Source organism: Dermacentor andersoni, chromosome 1, assembly GCF_023375885.2.
Source record: "Dermacentor andersoni chromosome 1, qqDerAnde1_hic_scaffold, whole genome shotgun sequence".
NCBI classification, from domain to species: Eukaryota; Metazoa; Arthropoda; class Arachnida; order Ixodida; family Ixodidae; genus Dermacentor; species Dermacentor andersoni.
The window spans coordinates 392,357,609-392,379,539 of NC_092814.1; the positions used below are offsets into that span (position 1 = coordinate 392,357,609).

At 46.6% G+C, this 21,931-nt stretch overlaps 1 protein-coding gene across 4 annotated transcripts in view; it reads left to right on the forward strand.

The window, feature by feature from the left end:
- The window catches only part of Ctl2 (Choline transporter-like 2), a 448,555-nt gene that overhangs the window by 161,424 nt on the left and 265,200 nt on the right, over nt 1-21,931 (forward strand). For all 4 annotated transcript variants that reach the window (XM_050168532.3, XM_050168529.3, XM_050168530.3 and 1 more), the window contains exon 4: nt 15,213-15,291. In XM_050168532.3, the coding sequence (XP_050024489.1) occupies nt 15,213-15,291 (79 nt within the window). The remainder of the gene's footprint in view (nt 1-15,212; nt 15,292-21,931) is intronic.

The following is a 21,931-nucleotide window of genomic DNA, read 5'->3' on the forward strand; positions in this document are numbered from 1 at the left end:
CTGCCCAACACCCCAGCGACATCTTCCTGTGCCGACGCTCCTCGTCCCAACAACACTGCCGATGTTACCAGGATCGTCCGGCGTGAGATCGAGGCCGCCTATCCGGCTGCCTTCGACTCCAGTCCCACCAACACATCTGCAGTCACGGTCTCACTGATCCAGGCAGTTGTCCGCCAGGAGTTTGAAAACATGGGTCTTCACACCATCTGCTCGGCCCATCGCCCTAATACCCGCCCGGCTTCTTCGATTTCGCCCCGTCCCGCATCTTCTTACCCACCACGTTTCCGCAACCCATCTGAATGGCGCACTGCTGACGACAAGCCTATTTGTTTCCACTGCCATCGAATCGGGCACATTTCTCGGCACTGTCGTAGTCGCTGGAGTTCCCCGAGCCGGCCTACTTATACTGCCTACTCTCGCCCCTCAGGTGGCCCTTCTCGTCCCTATGCCGCACGCTCCGATAATGCCGCCACTGATTCTCCTGCAACGAACCGCCCCTATTCTCGTTCGCCTTCGCCCCAACGACGACAATCTCGCTCTCCCCAGCCCCGTCGCTCCTATTCGCCGACTCCCTTCGGACGCCGCTCCCAGCCGGAAAACTAGACGATGCAGCGCCTCGAGGTGACGCTGCATTGCTCCCTACGCCGCCAAATCCTCTACTGACTTTGCCCACTCATCTGAACCTTCTTGACGTGCAAGTCGACGGTGTTTCTGTGTCTGCTCTCATAGACACTGGGGCGCATTTGTCCGTAATGAGCGCTGACCTTCGTAACCGGCTCAAGAAAATTATCACGCCCGCCACGACGCCTGTTGTCCGTGTCGCCGATGGCGGAACAGCCCCCGTAATTGGTATGTGTACCGCCCGCGTCTCCTTCGCCGATCGCTCAACAATCGTGCTATTCACAGTCATCGCCCACTGTCCCCACGACATCATCCTCGGTTTAGACTTCCTTTCCGCACATTCTGCTCTCATCGATTGTTCCGCCAGTACTCTCCGCCTTGACCTGCCTGTTCTGGATCCTGCTGAACCACACCCCAGTCGCCTCAGTTCCGCCGACTTCGTTCGCTTGCCACCTTCGGCACTGACCTACGTTGACCTAGTGTCATCCCCACCAGTCCCCGACGGTCACTACATCGCGGCTCCTATGCAAGACGTCCTCCTTACACATGGGATCACAGTACCCCATACAGTTTTATCTATTACGGCGAATTGCGTCTGCCTGCCAGTGGTCAACTTTGGCTTGACGACACAAGTGCTGCCACGTGGGATGTCTTTGGCCCAGCTTTGTTCATTCGAGGATCACTCAGTAGCATCCATTGCAGTAGACGACACTTCATCCGGTACTCCTCTACCATCGCAGTCGGCAAATTGTACCATCGCTGACTTACGGAAAATGATTGCCCCCGACTTGCCCTCCGAGCACGCTCGTGAACTCTACCGCGTTCTGTTTTCCTACCACGATATTTTTGACTTTAACGATCGTCCTTTAGCCCAAACTACAGCTGTCAAACATCGCATTAATACCGGCGATGCCCCTCCTATTCATCGCCGCCCGTATCGAGTGTCACCAGCTGAGCGTCAAGTTATTCACGCAGAAGTTCGCAAAATGCTTGCCAAGAACATTATTGAACCATCATATAGTCCATGGGCGTCACCTGTAGTACTGGTCAAAAAGAAGGATGGCTCATGGCGCTTTTGCGTGGATTATCGGCACCTTAACAGGGTTACCAAAAAGGACGTGTATCCCCTACCTCGGATTGATGACGCCCTTGACTGCCTCCACGGTGCTCGCTATTTCTCTTCTATTGACCTTCGCTCCGGCTACTGGCAGATTGCCATGGACGATCTCGACCGCGAGAAGACTGCTTTTGTCACACCCGACGGTCTTTATCAATTCAAAGTGATGCCGTTCGGTCTATGTAACGCCCCTGCCACTTTTGAACGCATGATGGACTCCCTTCTTCACGGTTTCAAATGGTCCACGTGCCTGTGCTACTTGGACGACGTTATCGTATTCTCCCCAACGTTCGCTACGCACCTCGAGCGCCTCTCAGCAGTCCTGGACGTTTTTCGGCGAGCCGGTCTGCAACTCAACGCATCGAAGTGCCAATTCGGCCGTCGCCAGATTACCGTCCTTGGACATCTCGTTGACGCGAACGGAGTGCAACCGGACCCAGGCAAGATCCATGCTGTTACGCACTTCCCTGTTCCGAAGCGTGTCAAGGATGTGCGCAGCTTCATCGGCCTTTGTTCGTACTTCCGCCGTTTCGTGAGAAATTTCGCCGCCATAGCACGACCACTAACCGACCTTTTGAAAAAAGACGCTCCTTTCCAGTGGGGCGATAACGAGGCCTCTGCATTCTCTCATCTAATCGACATTCTCACAACGCCTCCCGTTTTGGCCCATTTCGATCCTTCTGCGCCTACCGAAGTCCGTACTGATGCCAGCGGTCACGGAATTGGAGCAGTACTGGCACAACGCCAGCGTGGCCACGACCGTGTTATCGCTTACGCCAGCAGGCTCCTCTCACCCGCGGAGCGCAACTATTCCATCACTGAGCGTGAGTGTCTGGCCCTAGTTTGGGCGGTTGCGAAATTCCGCCCATACTTATATGGCCGATCCTTTTCCGTTGTCACAGACCATCACGCGCTTTGCTGGTTATGCTCACTGAAAGATCCTACAGGAAGACTTGGTCGCTGGGCCTTACGCCTCCAAGAATATTCGTATACTGTCACCTATAAATCTGGCCGACTACACAAGGACGCTGACTGCCTGTCTCGCTACCCGGTCGACGAGCCTGACGACGCCGACAGTAGTAGCGCCAACGGCATTTTCTCTGTCTCTGCCTTCGGTAACATCGCCGATGAGCAGTACCGAGACCTATCGCTGCGAGCACTTATCGAGCGTCTGCGCTTTACACCTACCGACGCATCCGTTCGCCGATATGTCCTCCAGGGTGGCATTCTGTATCGAAGGAACTTCCTCCCTGACGGCTCTGACCTTCTTCTTGTCGTGCCAAAACAGCTACGACAGACTGTGCTCTTTGAGATGCATGACGCACCCACTTCAGGACATCTTGGGGTAACCCGCACGTACGACCGCGTCCGCCGCCGCTTCTATTGGCCTGGTCTCGCTCGCTCCGTTCGACGCTATGTTGCTGCCTGTGATCCCTGCCAGCGTCGGAAGACACCTCAGGTGCTACCTGCCGGTCATCTCCAGCCGATCACCGTCCCTGTGGAACCGTTCTTTCGTGTTGGATTAGACCTGCTCGGTCCCTTTCCCACGTCATCTTCTGGGAACAAATGGGTAGCCGTCGCGACTGATTACGCCACCCGATACGCTATCACTCGGGCTCTCCCTACCAGCTGCGCCACTGACGTCGCGGACTTTCTCTTGCGTGACATTATCTTGCTTCATGGCGCCCCGCGACAGCTGCTTACTGACCGTGGTCGAAACTTCCTCTCGAAAGTTATCGCTGACATTGTGCGTTCCTGCTCCATTCAACACAAACTGACTACTTCATACCATCCTCAAACCAATGGCCTGACAGAGCGGTTAAACCGTACTCTTACCGATATGCTGGCCAAGTACGTTTCCAAGGACCACCACGACTGGGACATTGCCCTTCCTTACGTAACATTTGCGTACAATTCTTCCCGGCACGAAACCGCCGGATTTTCTCCCTTTTATCTACTGTACGGTCGCGAACCTACCTTGCCCCTAGACACGGCACTTCCTCCTGCTGCGGTCTCAACAAGCGAGTATGCGCGCGACGCCATCGCCCTCGCTGACCATGCACGCCAGCTTGCCCGTGCTCGACTGACGGCCTCACAGACCACTCAGCAGTGTCAGTACAACGCCCGCCATCGTGACGTACAGTTTTCACCTGGTGCGCTCGTGCTCCTGTGGTCGCCCTCTCGTCACGTCGGACTTTCAGAGAAGCTCCTCTCGCGATACACAGGGCCCTACCGCGTGCTGCGCCAGGTGACGCCTGTGACTTACGAAATTGCTCCTGTGGCCTCAACCTCGTCCTCTCCTGTGGCATCTAGTGATGTCGTACACGTCAGTAGGCTCAAGGCCTACTACACTGCTTCCGAGTCCGATCTTTAGTCGCTCCGGGACGGCGCTTTTGCAGCCGGGGGTAGTGCTACGGCACAATATGCGCGATCACGAAAGGCCAGCAGTGTGAAGACGACGACGACGATTAGAAGCTAGCGCGGGCAGTTGCCTCTTGGCCAAGCGCAGCGTATTTTCCTTGTAAATATATTTGTACATAGCTTTTCGTCTGCGTCTTCCTACGTAACAATATTGCCGGCTTTGTCTCTTAGCGCATACTTGTGATTCTTGCCAATTCCTAGTTTCTTCTTCACTGATTTTAGGCTTTCTCCGTTCCTGAGAGCATGTTCAATTCTATCCATATTATACTTCCTTATGTCAGCTGTCTTACGCTTGTTGATTAACTTCGAAAGTTCTGCCAGTTCTGTTCTAGCTGTAGGGTTAGAGGCTTTCATACATTGGCGTTTCTTGATCAGATCTTTCGTCTCCTGCGATAGCTTTCTGGTATCCTGTCTAACGGAGTTACCACCGACTTCTGTTGCACACTCCTTAATGATGCCCACAAGATTGTCGTTCATAGCTTCAACACTAAGGTCCTCTTCCTGAGTCAAAGCCGAATACCTGTTCTGTAGCTTGATCTGGAATTCCTCTATTTTCCCTCTTACCGCTAACTCATTGATCAACTTCTTATGTACCAGTTGCTTCCGTTCCCTCCTCAGGTGTAGGCTAATTCGAGTTCTTACCATCGTATGGTCACTGCAGCGCACCTTGCTGAGCACGTCCACATCTTCTATGATGCCAGGGTTAGCGCAGAGTATGAAGTCTATTTCATTTCTAGTCTCGCCGTTCGGGCTCCTCCACGTTCACTTTCGGCTATCTCGCTTGCGGAAGAAGGTGTTCATTATCCGCATACTATTCTGTTCCGCAAACTCTACTAATAACTCTCCCCTGCTATTCCTAGTGCCTATGCCATATTCCCCCACTGCCTTGTCTCCAGCCTGCTTCTTGCCTACCTTGGCATTGGAGTCGCCCATCAGTATACTGTATTTTGTTTTGACTTGACCCATCGCCGATTCCACGTCTTCATAGAAGCTTTCGACTTCCTGGTCATCATGACTGGATGTAGGGGCGTGTGTAACCTGTGTAGGGACCTGTGTAACCTTCATTTTGTACCTCTTATTAAGTTTCACAACAAGACCTGCCACCCTCTCGTTAATGCTATAGAATTCCTGTATGTTACCTGCTATGTTCTTATTAATCAGGAATCCGACTCCTAATTCTCGTCTCTCTGCTAAGCCCCGGTAGCACAGGACCTGCCCGCTTTTTAGCACTGTATATGCTTCTTTTGGCCTCCTAACTTCACTAAGCCCTATTATATCCCATTTACTGCCCTCTAATTCCTCCAATAGCACTGTTAGACTCGCCTCATTAGATAACGTTCTAGCGTTAAACGTTGCCAGGTTCATATTCCAATGTATATTGGAATTGGTATGTGTATTCCAATATACCGGGAGAAAAAATCTATAGTTTAAATACTGGTGCAAGGAAAGATAAAAGGTGAAAGTGAACGTTGGTGAAAAGATAAAATAAAGATGATAATAAAGATGATGATGATGATGATATGATGAGATGATAAAGATAAAAGGTGAAAGTGAACGCTTCAGAATAGGTAGGCATGTGGGTGATACCTTATTTGTCCTTACTTAGTGTATTGAAATATCCAGAGTTGAAAGGAGACCTTTATATGTGGCCTTTTTAGATATTGCAGGAGCGTATGACAACATAGACCTCAGCATTTTGTGGGATATGCTGGAAGGGGAAAGCTTGGGCGACGATTGTATACAGCTTTTGAGAGAATTTTACCTCGAAAATATTGTTTGCATTGAATGGGAAGGGATGAGGCGTGAGGAAAAAGTTGATATCAAGAAGGCACTGAGGCAGGGGTGCCCGTTTTCCCCACTGCTGTTTACGATGTACATGGTTAGGATGGAGAGGGTGTTAGAAGGAAGTAATATCGGGTTTAATCTTTTGTACAGAAAGGCATGTACAGTAGTAGAGCTGCAGCTTCCAGATCTGTTTTATGCGGAGGATATTGTGCTGCTAACTAACAAGCAAAGTGATATGCAATGTCTGGCTAATATTTGTGGACAGGAAGGCGATAAGTTTGGTCTGAAAACAGTGAACAGACAGTGACAACAAAGGGCCAGGAAATACCTCGTGGACAAGAATATAAATACCTTGGTATATGGATAAATGAAGGCAATAGATATATGGAAACACAGGAAAAAACAGTAACAGTAAAGGGGAAGAGAAATGCGGTCATAATGAAACACGGAGCGTTATACGGATACAATAGGTACGAGGTGCTCCGGGGTGCACTCTTAAACAGATGTACAGTGCTCACGGAATGAAATAGGACACGGAGCATTTAGTAGAGCCCTACATATGTGCAAAGTACGCGAGAGCACCATGTCATGTCGCTAGGAATTTGGTCACCAAACGTGACGAGGACTCTGGTGTACGCGTTCGTGCCAAAATTACGTCGATGTGACACGAACTGCAGCCGGTTGAAACGAAAGTATGCGCACTACTTAGCCCTAAATTGACGCGTTTCATTCCGTGAGCACTGTACACTCTTTGGGTTGTATCTTGCCGCACAACCATAATCATGATCCGTCCTGCTTGCATTTCCTTTCTTGAAGATGCTGCGCTCGCTGCTTTCCTGTCGATAATGCTCTGTCACACGCGCATGCCGTTCATGACTTGGAAGTACTGGGCTCTCAGCGTTAAAGAAAGAAAATGCGGACAAGACATACGACCATTATTGTTGTGTGGCAAGATACGACCCAAAGGGTGTAATATTGTTTAAGAGTGTATGTAGAAAAGTGTAATGGTTCGAGGATTTACCTTTGGAAGTGTGGTTTGCTTGAAATCAGCGGTACAATCAGGACTTGATGGCAATCAAAGTTCAGTGGGTCGCCTCGCATTGGGCGCTCACGGGAAGACTACAAATGAAGCTGTGCAGGGTGATATGGGCAGGACAAGCTTTGAAGTGAGAGAAGCTCGCAGTAAATTATATTATGAAGAGCCACAGGAATATGGAAGAAAGTTAATGGGCTGGGAGAGCTTTCAGGTATTTGTACAGGACAATATTGATTCACAGTGGAGGAAAAGAATTAGGAAGCTTACTAGCAAGTATGCGACCTGTACGGTGAGCAACATGGCAACAAAGAATGTCAAGCGAAAAGTCGGAGAGGCTGGAATAATCTGTGGGTGGCATTAGTGGAAAAGAAACCTGCTATGAGTAACTACTTAAGAGTAAGAAATGAAATCAGGAAAGAAACAATTTATGCTAACTCAAAGGGAAGCTCATTACTTTTCGAAGTGAGATCAGGATGCCTTAGAACATGCACTTATAAATAGAGATATAAGAAAGAAGAAGAAGCATGTGCTTCCTGCGGTAAAGCTAGGGAAACGATGGAGCATGTTTTATTCTAATGTGAACATATCTGCCCAACGATTGATTTAGGCCCATCTGGCCTCTTTGAAGCCCTTGGGTTCAGCGAGAGCAGGGGGAAAAGTAAGCATGTTCGCAATAGGGATTAGTAAGAAGTGATTGGAGGATTCGTGGAAGAAAAGTAGGGAAATTAAAAACAACGCAGGTGTGCAAAAACAAAGTTCACAATAGGGGTTCAGAAAGTTTGGTTATAGGAATTCATCGTGTTTTTTTCCCCTTTTTTCTTTTTTAACATAGGTAGCACATTAGGCAATATAATAAGAGCTTGGTGGCGCAACCTGTCACCTTGTTCCAAAGGGGACGCTCATAGCATCCATCAATCCATCCAACTCCAGCACTGGTTCCCAATAATGGCAAAAAAAAAAAAAGCAGAGTAAGTACTCAAGAGTACAATGTATAATTAGAAATTATGATTTTGTACTATTTATCCAGTAATTAAAACACTTTGATTATTATAGTGTGGGAGAAAGCTTGTAGGTTAAAATTGCACTTACTATGGCGCCTCTAGTGGGAGATATTGAGCTAATGGGGGCATGTTTTCAATTGATGTACTATGCTTTTTTATTAGCGGCGCCGCGCAGTCAAATTTCTTGCCCTCTGTGGCCATTTGTTGAACCTGAAAGAATGTGCGGGCATGGTTGAAGTTCATTGGTGGGGGCATGTTTTATCTGCCTTGTGCGCTGGTACTACCAGTGCCACCACAAGGCCTAGCGCAGAAGCTTTTGCCTCTTCCCTAGCAGACGTTACCGAAGCGCTAACAAGAGAGCGAGAGCAGTTCAGTTGCTTCGGCGCTTCCTTGCCAACTAAAACTAGCACTATCCTTCACCTCTGCAAGACAATAATTTCCCTCTCTCAGAGCACTCTCAATGGTCTCGCAGTCTTCTTAGACACACTCTCACTGTTTTCAAATTTTTTTGGCTTCTGCCACCTATACTGCGAAGAGCAATGGTACAACCGGTGCCAATCTCTCTGCTTCGTGTGTGGCTTTGTTCGATTTCGTCAGAGGCTCAGACGGTTGGGCGATTATTTTGTGCGTACATGCTCACCGCAAGTAGGACCGTGACTCTTGCATTCTTTTAAAGGGACACTAAAGGCAAACACTAAGTCGACGTGCACTGTTCAAATACCTTTCCAGAAACCTCGCGACACTTATTTCGTGCCAAGAAAAGATTAGTTTACGAGAAAATTGTATCTGAAGGGTCCGAATACCTTTTTTGAAATTCAAATCTCCCGCCACGAAACCGGGGCAGTGGCGACGTAGTATACGCCATCACCGCTCTTTGCTGCCGTCAGGGAGTAAAATGGCGCCCGACAGACGGCGGCACCAAGCCAAGACAGAGCGGCAGATTCGCCACTGCAACTGCTTTTTGGTCAAGTGGCGTAGACTGTTCGGCCATCCCGCAACATCACATGGAAGTTGAATTCTCTGCTACCTGCAGTTTGTGCGAGTTTCGCGAGCCAGCAATACCAGCTCAGCACTACATGATCAGGAAAGTACTGAAACACGAAAGCAAGGGCAGCGTAGAGTCGAGCGAAAACAAAACCTTCTGACCGCTCACTTCGTTGTCAACGATAATTTCAATTTCTTTTTTCTAAACATGAAATGGAAGTGAACAAGTAGCATTTGATTTCATCTTATAATACAATACGAGGATTTTTTTTGCAAAGAGTAGTTGAGTACTAGTGACAGAATTGGACTGAGGAGGGCTTTTGTCATCGGGCAGGTGCTTGAATGTCCCAGGGGAGTTTCGAATCATGTGCTGCATTTACCTTGATTTCTCGATCATTAAGGCTCTGTTCGCGATAATAGTGACACCTTAGAGATTCTCGTGCACTAATCTATCACTTTAGCTTGACTTAGTATTTGCATTTAGTGTCCCTTTAAACATTTAATGGATGACAGATGAAAATTGCGGTTACCATGATCGCGAGATGGCACTTTGTTGCTGATTAGTTTGGTAGCTTTCCACCTGATGGTGTATTAAGAAGTGCAGGTCATTTAGTTAGGGTTCTTGTTTTGTTTCTTTCTATCTGCACCAACTTTCTTGCATAAAAAATAAAAATGGCTGGCAGGTTTCGTGAACATGCGAACGTGCTCCCAGACTTTTTTTGCACTTTTGGTAGAATGTATTTCATACAGTTTAAATTGATCGTTCATTCAAGATACATGGTTGTTAGCAGTATACAGAAGACCCAGTAAACCCAGCTAGCATGCTTTTAAAGGTCATTTCTTTCTGAAGATGAAGATTTATGAAGATAGTACTAAGAAATATTTTTGCCTCCACCGCTATGTCATGGAAAAGGTGTGGTTTTGTGACTCTTCTGCTGCTTGAAACATACCAGAAAAAAAGAAAAGTTGCATCCAGAACGAGCGCTCGTCCTGTTTGTGCTTCCTTTCTTGTGTTGTTTTTGTGCGCTCTCAAATATGAATTTTTACAAAGCCACCCAAATTTCAGTTCTTGTAAAGGCATATAGGTGAAGCTGTTTGACGAAGTTAGTTTGCATTATATCAAAGCAGGATTTCTGCGTACCTAATCTTGGATGCCAATGAAGTTGTCCAAATTATTGGACAAGTTTGTTTGCTTAGTACAAAACCAGTACCTCAAAAGCTAAAAAGTTCTATAATCAATATGAAGCGTATATGTCTGATCATCTGAAGCATTCCCATATTGCTTCATGAAATTTCAGAAATACTAAAGTTCATTACTTTTTACCATGACGCACGTAAAGGAGTATTCAATATTATGTGAAAAGGCACAGGGACGGTAATAAGGTCTTTTAGCGGTGCTACGGAAAGTACGGTATACGGTACGGTAAGTGCGTAATACCGTACCGGTCGAGAGCTGCGCATGCGCGAACTTTACCGTATGGAATTACTTTCCGTACGGCATACTAGACGGTAAGGAGTCGCTAAGGCTTGGCTGGCACCGTGTGTAGCTAGCCGAGCTGCACCAAGCCAAAACAGTGAGAAGCTGATGCATGTTCGCCGTGCATGTTCATGTCCTGTGTGCATTTTTTACGATGATATGACTAAGGCATGAGTTTACCTGCTGCGACATGACGAAGTAGCAGCAAGGCAGCCCTTCTAACCGGGAGGAAACTTCAGCTGAACTGAACTTGTGGCCGTACCCTTCTGACAAGCGTTTAGTATACTCTGGCGGAATGAGAAGAAAAACAATAGTAAGAAAACCGAAAATCATCTAAAAGAAAAACTGAAAATAAAAAGTAGCATAAAAAAAGCACTTCAGGTTGGTGGCGCCATCTAGTGACGCAGAGTTTACTTAGAGGGGACGCTGAGTTTTTATAGCAGTAACTAACTATATTCTACTTGTCTACTGGTGTAAACTGCTGGCAGCGGTGCAACTAACAAAAAACGCCCCTATTTTTATATGTTCCTTAGGCAAAAACACCTATGTAACAAAAATATGTTTCACTTGTTGCAGGACAAAGTGTCACACCAGGTCGCTACCGGCCTTGTGACTGGCGTCTACGCTTGCCGTAATCCGGCACTTCCGTAAAGAATAATGTGTGTGTAGACAAGCTAAACCTTTCTAGTATTTGCCAAAATGAATATTTCGTGCTCAGCACATAGTTATTGCAGTCTGCAAAGCCCCAATGTTAGCCACTATCATCATTATCACATTACCATACGCATCGAGCGGCACACGCAGCTAAAACGTTTTCGGTCATCGCGGTAGGTTGGTACGGAACGGTAATACCGTACCATATACCGCACTTACCGTACCATAATACTACACTGCTAAAACTCTCTAATGTAGCCTGTCGTGCAGAAAGACACAACAATTCCAACCGCGGACCCCTTTTGAGTTATGCCCACAAAGTTGTAGAAGAAGACCTTGTCTTCGGCTACAATCACCACAGTTGCTATAGCAATTCTGCTGTTCAGTTCTTCACGCAGTCTATTGCCGAGTCATGTCACATCACTGTGATTATTTACTAGTGCATTTCTTCCATTATTCTGCAAGAATATCCTTCTACCCTAAATTTAATGTGTTTGAACAGTGAAGAAACATGAGAAAGGACTGTGAGGGCTTGCTGAAAATGTTCCCTTATTGGAATCATTTACGACCCATATCGGTTCGGTTTTTTTATTATGGTCACGTCAGCGCCCACTTAGTACCATTTATCATTTTCTCCACTGCCTGTAAATAAAATTTAAAACTCCCATTCATTGTGCCTCAGTAGCACAATGGCAGGTGAGCCTTTCATATGGTCCCACTAAGCCATGCATTCCCTCTTCTGCCATAATTCATCACCTGAAATTGAAGACACTTGAATTACTGTATTCGCACAGATGTCACTCCATTCCAACACGGACGCGCTTTTGATCTCATCCATGTTGGCATGCTGTGCGTCTGACACGCTCGCTGCTTGAAACCGAAGTTTCCACTACAATTGCCTTTGCAGCATGCTGATTGAGCTCTAACGAGTACATACTTGCGATCTCAGCACGCTGTGCCACTCACTCGTGTTCATGTCTTGAAACTTTCCGCTCTGGAACTACAGCTTCTGCAGCGAGCTCATTCGGTTCTACTGTGGAGGCTGCCACAACCTCTGCGCCCTGCGTGGCTGACTCACGCTCGCTGCTTGAAACTGCAGTTTCTACTACAACTGCTTTTGCAGCATGCTGATTGAGCTCTAACGAGGATGTGCTTGCGATCTCGGCGCGCTACGCCATTGACTCATGTTCGCCGCTTGAAACTGTCTGCTCTGGAACTATTGCTTCTGCAGCGAGCTCGTTCGGTTCTACCGCGGAGGCTGTTGCAATCTCTACGTGCTGCGCGTCTGGCTCACGCTCGCCGCCTGAAACTGCAGTTTTCGCTACAACTGCCTTTGCAGCAGGTTGATGCAGCTCTAACGAGTGTGTGCTTGCCAGCTCAGTGCGCTGCACCACTGACTGGTGTTCACCACTTGAAACTGTCCGCTTTGGAACTATGGCTTCAGCAGCGAGTTTGTGTAGTTCTGCCACGGAGGCTGTCACAATCTGCGTGCGCTGCCCGTCTGACTCACACTCGCCACTTGAAACCGCAGTTTCCGCTACAACTGCCTTTCAAGAATGCTGATTTAGCTCCAACAAATACGCACTTGTAATCTCAGCGCGCTGCACCACTGACTCGTGTTCGCCACTTGAAACTGTTCGCTCTGGAACTACAGCTGCTGCGGTGAGCTCGTGTTCATGTGCACATTTGCGCTTATGTGCCTGTCTTTTTGCCTTCTCCCGAGTTCTCTCAAGGCATTCCAAAAGTTCGATGCCATCAGTCTCCAATGCAAGAAGAGCCTATATAAACTCTGGTTCTTTGAGTGTGTTGGACACATCCTGACAGAAGTCCTCCGCAAGCTCCAAAAACTCCAGTTTACACAATGCTTCAAATTCATGGTTGAGTTCAGTCCTGCTTTCTGAACTGTACACACAGTACTGCCTTGATGCTCATGCCATAGAGAAAGAAATTCAAGAGGGGACACTTGGTGAAAACTGGCAACAGTGAACTCATCACGCCTAGTGTTAGCACCATCCGTTAGCTGATGAGAGCTTCGAAAAAAATGTGAAATGAACTTGCAATGTATAAATTCTTATTCTTTCCCCCTAAAGCTAAAAAGTTTTGAATATTAATGAACTTCAGGGTGTCTACCAACTGGGAAAACCAGGAAAACCGGAATTCATGGGGATGTTGCGTAGTCTGGAAAAACTCAGGGAAAACTGAGGGAATTTGTGCCTCTATCAGGAAAAATTAGCTGTGATTTTATCGAAAGGGTCGAAACTCGTGGTAATGCTGGCTCGAGTAACAGACAGAAATTGTAATGAATCGTCTTTGATGCCCTGTTGTCGGCTGGAGGAGTTGCCAGTGTACAGTCAACGAGCGAATTTCCGGATTTTAGATAATTTGGCCGGCTTCGCAGCTCCACCATGTACCCCATAGAGTCAACGTATCAGAACATCTGAAATTTAGGACACAAGAACTCTTCACTGTCCGATTTTCCGGACGTTTTGCCTTGACTGCAGGTCCGAAACGGCATTAATCAAAGCCACCACCGCTGCCATTTTGATTACCTCGCCGCCTCGAACCGGTGCTCTCGCACGCAGATCCGCTGACAGCCGTAGCCACCACTGCGGCAACGCTAGACCTAACTGCTTCAACGTTTGCTATTGAGCGTCTTGCCGTTTGTTGTTGCCATTTGTTGAGCGTCTTGTTGTTTTTCTTTGAAAGAATTCGCTGCTGTCAGCAATAGCACGAACTCCGCCTTTGTGGTCCTCGCGATTGGCTTAGAAGCTTGGAAAGCAAGGTGCGCTGCATAATGCCGGTTCCCGAAAGTCAGCTTCGCCTCTGTACAGAAATGTTGCTGATGAAGCATGCATAAAAGTATTGCAGTGAAGCATAACAAGCGTGGGAAGGGGCTATTGCCACGGGACACTTTTATGTATTCCTTAATTATACACGTGTGCACCCGGTATTTCCCATCACAATACTAGCACCGATAGGCCTAATATGTGTACCGACAGGCCTTCAGAGTGTTTTCGAATGTGCCTGTGGCGGTTTGAGCCCATAAGGGCAGTAAATTACATGCATTTATTTTTTCCAACTGGCCGATTTTTAGGACGTTTTTGCGTCCCCTAGGGAGTTAAAAAAACTAGACGTGGACTGTGCAACTCACCAAGAAGATGCTTCAACTCACCAAGAAGCAGTCAGCCCTACAAGCTTCCTCAAAGAGAGCGAAACACAGTAAAGCTTGCACAAAAGCCAAAGACTGAACTTCATTCACGGGGGCTTCATTTATGGACCAGTCTGGAACACCCTCATTCAGGAGAAGGAGAGAGTGAACGCTCGTCATGCTTGCACGCACAAACGCTAACGCCTTTTCGCCATTGCGGCCTTGTAGGCATTTCTATAACAGTTTTGGGTGGCTCAGCGTGTTCAAAATGTCCGGGCTTTTGCTGTTGCTTTGACGGCACAACATAAATTATTCAACACACAAGCCAGTCGTAACACAGTTCACCAGAAATTTGCTTCAAACTTAGTGGTGTATCGATAGCCTACAAATAGAGCTAGTCTCTTAGCATGGTGATCACATTTGGCTGCCCAAATTTCACTGGGATTGTGGTTTGCTATATTGATTCTTTTTTATTTTATTTCCTTTTTTGCACCATGGGAATTGCAAGAATTTGTCTTTTACTCTGTTGTTTTTGTAAAGAGGTATATACTGTCTCTGGAGTTACTAGCATAATGAATTGTCCTGGTGTATTAAGTAACTAGTAGCTAGGGGGTGGTTGCCACAAATTTGTCTGCCACTGCTATTTAATTGCCTTAAAATAAGAACATTGCTATCGGCACAGCCCTGTATTCAAGAAAATTGGCTCTTCCTTGAAACAGCTTGCTTTCCTGGAAGTAGATGAGATGAACACAGTTTGGCTTTTTACATCAACTTCTCTTTTGCCTACTACAAAGCCTTTTCCAAAGTTGTCATGGTTGTTTGTGCCTGTGTCCAAGAAATGGAGCTTGGCGTGTGGACTGAATATCATGCAACAATTGTGCAGCTGGTGAAACTGGTTTCACCAAGAAGCATATGCAGGCTGTTTTCACCGAACGTTGAAATCGTGACTGAGTCTATATATGTTTCAGCATACCGCAGTGGCAATCCTGAGCGCCTCATCTACCCTACTGACAGCCAAGGAAACATCTGTGGCCAGCCACCATTTGAGTGAGTTCTCCCTGTGCTGATCCATTGATCGCAGAGCGTTGAATCTTCGAGTTGCAGCTTTTGTCTGACAAGCTGCTAGCAGCACAAAAAAGTTGCATCACTGAAGCATGCTACCAACATTGTGGCATTGTAGGCTTGTGAATGAGTAAGAACTACGGTAAGATTTCAGTGAGTTGGAACAGTGCAAATTTGTGGCATACTGAGAATGAGAGTTGCTTTTGTAAGGTTGCAAAAAAAGTTGGCTTGCCTTACTGCGAGAGGTAGATGCCATTGACAGGCTTTCTGCAAGATACAAGCCATTGTTTTTGTTTTACATTCTGTGTGACACAATTGGCTGAGAAATAGATGTCCATTAAAGTACAACCAGATGCTAAAACTTGCTACTGTGTGCTTAAGACAGCCTGACACAGAAGGCATATTGAAGCAGCATGACGGAACAAGGAGAAAAAAAAGCACATACACAACAATACTGACGGTCACTAGTCCTGTTGTGTATGCACTTTTTTGTCCTCGTACCATCGTGCTGCCTCAGTATGCCTTCAAGATAACAAAGCTGCCCAAATCATGTTGTTGCCTGACACAGGATTAAAAATTCACATTTGGGTATAGTGGCTAGGATATACTAGCTAGTGTGCCGTGCACCAGCTCTTTTCAATGGAGGAGCGTGGCGTCGCCTGCAATGAATGCCCACGGCAGCCGGCAGAGGTCACTGCCATACGGGTGGGTGCAGACTGCGCATTTAGTCTGCTTTGTACATCAGTTTCGCAGTGGATGCGTCGGTTTCTTTGTTTGCGTTTTCTGTCTTATTACAGCGTTGGGTGTTTGTCCTTGGTGTTGTCAAAGAGTGAGTGCGTGGCTGCTGTGTTTGTGTGCTTGTAATTACGAGAACAATGCGGCGGTGGTGAAAAAATGCCGAAGCTAAAGAGAGAGTGCAAGGAGAGGACCTGCTTTGTGCCGTTGTGTAGAAGCGGTTACCGCTCGAACAAAGGACGTGTATCATTGTTCACTCCACCACCTGATACGAAGCGGTAGCAGAATGGGCAAGAATGACCAGGAGAACGGACAGAAGGCTGGCACCAACTGCTGTAATTTGTGAAAAACATTTAAAAAACAGTTTAGTCCAGCGTGCGTTCTCTATCACCGTGAACGGCGTTGTCCACAAGATTCCCCGCGATAAAACACGCCTATAACCCTACACCAAAGCAACAATATTTCCTGTGTATCCTGAGCATGCATGTATCTTGAGCATGTACCTCGTGAGTGCCAGGAAAAAGAAAAACAAGAAAGAAGGAGCAGTAGTGCTTTGAACTACTATACTGCAGGTTATGTACGTTGCACGAAAGACCACTGCCCAAAATACTTGACCACAGTGTGCAGGCTTAATTCCTTTGTGTAAGTAAAGCTGAAGCTAGTGCCCACGCTGCTTCATATTGCACTACCCATTTTGACAATGGAGGCCTTGTCTATCTTAGTCAGATCATGTCAACCACTGTGAAGGCCATGGAAGATGTTTTTACTGTGTTCTTTAGCAAAATCAAGTTACATGTAGGGAGTCTAGCTGATTTTTCCGGTCAGCTCCAGACACTGGCGTTTCCACAACTAGGGTGCCCAGAGCATAGAACTTTAAAACCGCTGTCAAAACTGGTTTTTTATGCTCTGGGCACCCTAGTTGTCGAAACGCCAGTGTTTTGTGAGGTTTCGGTTTTTGTAAAAGGCATCAACAAAGAAATGGAAGCGCAAAGGGCAACGGCAGAAGCTCCTTAAACTGCGTCACTGCCACTAGATCTATCTTCTTCATGTATGTGTGCATTATCTCATATCTAGTGCTGTCTTAACCCTTTGAGGGCCGAATTATATTGAAAAAAACTTTCCCAGGTGGTCAAATTACTTTATTGCGGATCTTGAATCTACAGAATGTATAAAGTCAGGAATAAATAGTCAAAAAAAATTAGGAACAATATTTTGGTGTCGGCATTACTCAGAACTGCAAAATGTTCAATAGTATTTCAGAGTGTAGTACTCCTTAAAACACGGGTCTATGCACAGTGCCTTATCACAGTCTACACACCTAAAAGCGTGTCTGTTTTCCTCTTGGAGCAGCGAGTTGTGTTGGCACACACATGACATATTCTCTGCGTGCGACTGCATTGGGCAGAGGTCTGAGGCACCCTCTCACGTACGCGCATTGCCGCAGAGAGCGAGAATACCTGGTGAGTGGCGGTGATAAACAAGCTAAGAACAGCGCCAATCAAGATAGAAATCAACTTCCGCCGCCCCTGGAAGAGATTGCCGACAAAGAGAAAAATCACGTTTCGCGCGCCTCCGTTGCGATCACACGGCGGAACCGAAACCGCGAAAGTGCGTTGCCGCTGAGAGCGAGAATACCTCGCGAGTGGCACTGATCAAGAAGCTAAGAGCAGCGCCAATCAGGTTAGAAATAAACTTCCGCAACCCCTGCAAGAGAATGCCGACAAAGAGAAAGATCACGTTTCGCGGGCCTCCGTTGTGATCACGTGGCGAAACCGAAACTGCAAAAGGAGTGTTGCCGCAGTCTGTGCGACGTGCTGAAGCTAGAAATCAATTCTGTTTATCCCTGCAAGAAGGTAGCACAAATTTCAAACGCTTCTTGTAAGTCCTAAGAGGTGGCAGCACTTCCCAGTGAGCACGCATCATCATGTCGCGAAATTTCAAACGGAGGGTTGAAACCGTATCCGTACGGCAAAGACCTTGCGGGACAGAAAACCGCCGCCGTACATATACGGCGAAAACCTTCAAAGGGTTAATTGTGCCTGCGTTTTACTGTTGTTACGCTTGAATAAAATCTTTGTTATGGTCAAATAGAAGATCTGTTTCCTATTTTTGTTCACGTATATCAGAAATAAAAAGAAATCTGTATAAAAGATGTATAATACACGGAACACCACAGTTCATTTTACAGGCTAATATATTTACTCATTAAAATACCCTCGGGGCCCAATGGGCATTATCAGGGGATGGGTACATGGTTTACAAACAATCAAAAACGTTCATACCTATGAGGACAACAGTAAGATAAATAGGCAGAAACAGCAGCAAATAAAATTAAAAAAAGAACAGCGAAATTCGGGTCATTTCAATAGATGATCGGTAACAGCGGTCTTGAACGGTTATGCATTAATATAACATTACTAGAACAGTAACGTAACCTTAGGATTCCTTTACTTCATTAGAATAAAAAATGCAACCTAAAGCTTACCCTTAAAAATATTACACTGCAGTGCCATCATCGCTAGAATAAAAAAACAAGTGTCCTTACCTACCGCTTAAGAGACACGAAGGCGAACGCCTTGTAAAGCCTACTATAATCCACCTTAATTCTCCTTCATCCGCCCTAATCCACCTTGATCCTCCTTAATCCCCATAATTCCACCTAATTCACCTTAATCCAATTGCTAATCAATAATTAAATTTGCTAATCATTAATCATCTCTTATACACTGCTGGACATGCTTTGGTTCGTCTCCGGCCTTCCTTGGATCGTGTGATATGTTCTGTACCTCACAACACGACCTTGAAACATGGATATCGAAGGCTTCTGCCTTAGAAGTTACGTTATCTCTTTGCCAGCATAGAAACACATGAGGTTGCCCGCTCGAAGCCGAGCTGAGCTAGCACAAGCTTTCCACGCAAGCGACAAGCACTAAAGAAGCCTGTTGTAATCAAAACAAACCCTAATCAGTAATCAGCTGCCCACATTTGAACTGTGCTGCTGCTACGGCTTAATAAAAACAAAAAGCGCAGTAGTCCGCTTGCCGGTGCTGTGGAAACACGGCGGGTTACGAAGACCGGATGGTGCTGGGCGCCCACCTGCACTGCAGCGCTCCTAGCGGCAGCCGCCGGCATTCATTGCATCCGGTGCCACGCGGGAGGCCGCGGACGACACACTAGTCAGTATATTCTAGGCACTATAATTTGGGCATCAAATCTCCATGATGAATCAGGAAATTCCGCATGTTTAAACATTGCTTTCCAGTACATCCAGGATTTCAGGCATTCTGTCGAGTGTGCATTTTTCATTACCAAAAACAATCTTCTCATCTATAAATCTTTGTTTTTATCTGATATAAAGTACTGCCATCTTGTTTGGGGCACGACAACCTTGACAAATATCTGTAAATTACATATAATACAGTAAGAGGCTATTCATGCTATTGCAACTGTTCCTTATGGCAGTCACACTGCACCAGTTTTTCATGAAATGAATCTAGCTACTCTACCAGACTATAATAGTGAAAGCTCGTTAATTCGAACTTCAATAATTCTAAATTATGGATAATTCGAACTGTATGATTTGGTCCGGCCAAGCTCCACAGAAGTCTATGCATAAAAAAGCCAGTGAATTCGAACGCGAGAAGGTTCCGCCACGGATAATTCGAACTACGCGCCACCGTGCTGGTGGCTTGGCGCCTGGCACACGGCCAGAGAAACGCGCATACTGCCTACACAATGCAAAAAAGAGGTGAGGCGTGAATCGTGAGGCCAGGATCTTTCCCTACGTTGCCAAGATTGTAACTGCACGCCAGAGTTAGATGAATGCGCGATATTGTACAGGCATAAGAATGAAGATACGCGTCTTAAGCCCAGACCACACGTACGCTTGCGGACGCGCGCAAGCTCGCGTTCACGCGCCCACGCATGCGCAGACGGTGCGGCATGGCTCGTACGCGTCGAAACGCGGCGTGATCTCGGGGAACAGATCCTCTCTGTTATCGTGCGCTTCGGTTGACTCGCGTCCGCGCGCCTGGCTACGCAGCTACGGCGCGAAACGTTCAACTCTCAGTGAAGCAGATTTATATTATGCAAGAAAATGCTTCTTTCCTTCTTTTGCATTGATCTAACCGCTATAAAATGTACCATTACTCGCGAGGTGCGGCAGGCACTAGGCGCGCGGACGCGAGCTTGCGTGCGTCCGCAAGTGTACGTGTGGTCTCGGCTTTATGGTAAAGGCATGGCATATCTATAATGGCGGAAGTGTGTGCGTCAGTCAGTCTTCGATTACTTTACGTAAGGAAGAGATTAAGTGCCTTAATAGTTATCTCTCATGTAGACCGGCACGTGTACCCGACTGACACGTGGCGTTACCATTCCTGAGCTTGCGCAGATGAGTTTTGTGTCGTCTTTCTTTTTTCGCCTCTGTGCTCCCTTCAGTTGATAGTCGGCGTTCGTGTTGTCCACTTCTCTAGTCTTGTGTCCTGTCTGCACGCCTCACCTCTTTTTTGCATTATGAATCCTTACCAACTAGCTCAGCTTTCTGTCGTTCTAAGCTGCCTACACACAAGGCTGCGTCGCCTTCGGAATGGAGAGAAGGGCGAGAGAAGGCAAAATCTGGAAAAATATAACCGGCGCGATGCCAGCCAGAAGGCAGCGGCGGCTGCCATCTCTCCGTTCTACGTTGACCTCTGAGACTTCTTGCCCATCGCAAATCTTGGGGGCTTTGCACATCTCCTTTGCTGACTATGTCGACGTGGACGAGGGTGCAGTGGTGTGTGGTGCGCTGAAAGATGAGGACATAATTTCTCGGGTCAGAAGCGTTGAACCTGTCGCTGCCAGTGACGACGAGGAAGAGGAAGCTGAAGCGCCACCGCGGCCCTCCGCTGTGGAGGTCATGGCTGGATTGAATGCTGCCCATCTATTCTCCAGTTTTGAAGAAGGCGAAGAGGAGGCCTTCCGTCACATTCACTCATTAGAGCAAAAAGTGCTAGCTGTCGCCTTCAAGGAAAAAAGGCAGACTACGATCACGGACGTTTTCAAGCATTAAATTTCTGACATGCCCTACTGCTTACAAATCGCAGTGTATTGTTGTTCTCTTTCACTTTCGTCAGTTCGAACTTTCGTTAATTTGAACTGAAGTGGCTTTCCCTTGCGGTTCGAATTAACAAGCTTTTACTGTATTGCACAATTCTTATGAAGCGGTCCCATTCATGCCTTAGAGGTGGTAAAATTATAAGCACCATTTCAAGACTAAAGTTCAGGATATTCAATCAATCAATCAATCAATCAATCAATCAATCAATCAATCAATCAATCAATCAATCAATCAATCAATCAATCAATCAATTTTATTTACCAGAAACAAAAGGAACTGGAGGGACACCTGGGCAAAAAGCTGTCGCAGCAGCTTGACGGAGGCCCAGGGTCCCTTACATGGCAGTAGGACTCGCATGATGTATGCACAGAAGGCTTTATATACAACAAACATTACACATCGCACATATGCATAAAAAATGACATATTACACTTGAATGCAATATACCAAAATGTCGCTATAAAGAAAGTAATCACAAACCATTTTTATTTAGCATAGCTGTGTGCTTATATTTGTTAAGTACAGTTGATATATTATGTGTTAAGGACCGTAGGCTGTAATTGCTTCGAAACCATGGTACCTTCCATACCTCGGGGTTTCATGTAGTATGTTTTGTGTAAGTGCAGAGTTCTAGCTGAGCAAGGGATGTTAAATAATCTTTAACATATTCGGATGAGAAGTAAATTGTTCCTAGTAATTGTTTCTAACACTCGTCTCGTTCAAGCATGGGATATTCAGTGCGTGCACACTAATTATGGGAAAAGAAATGCTACAATTTTTTTTGCCATTTTATTT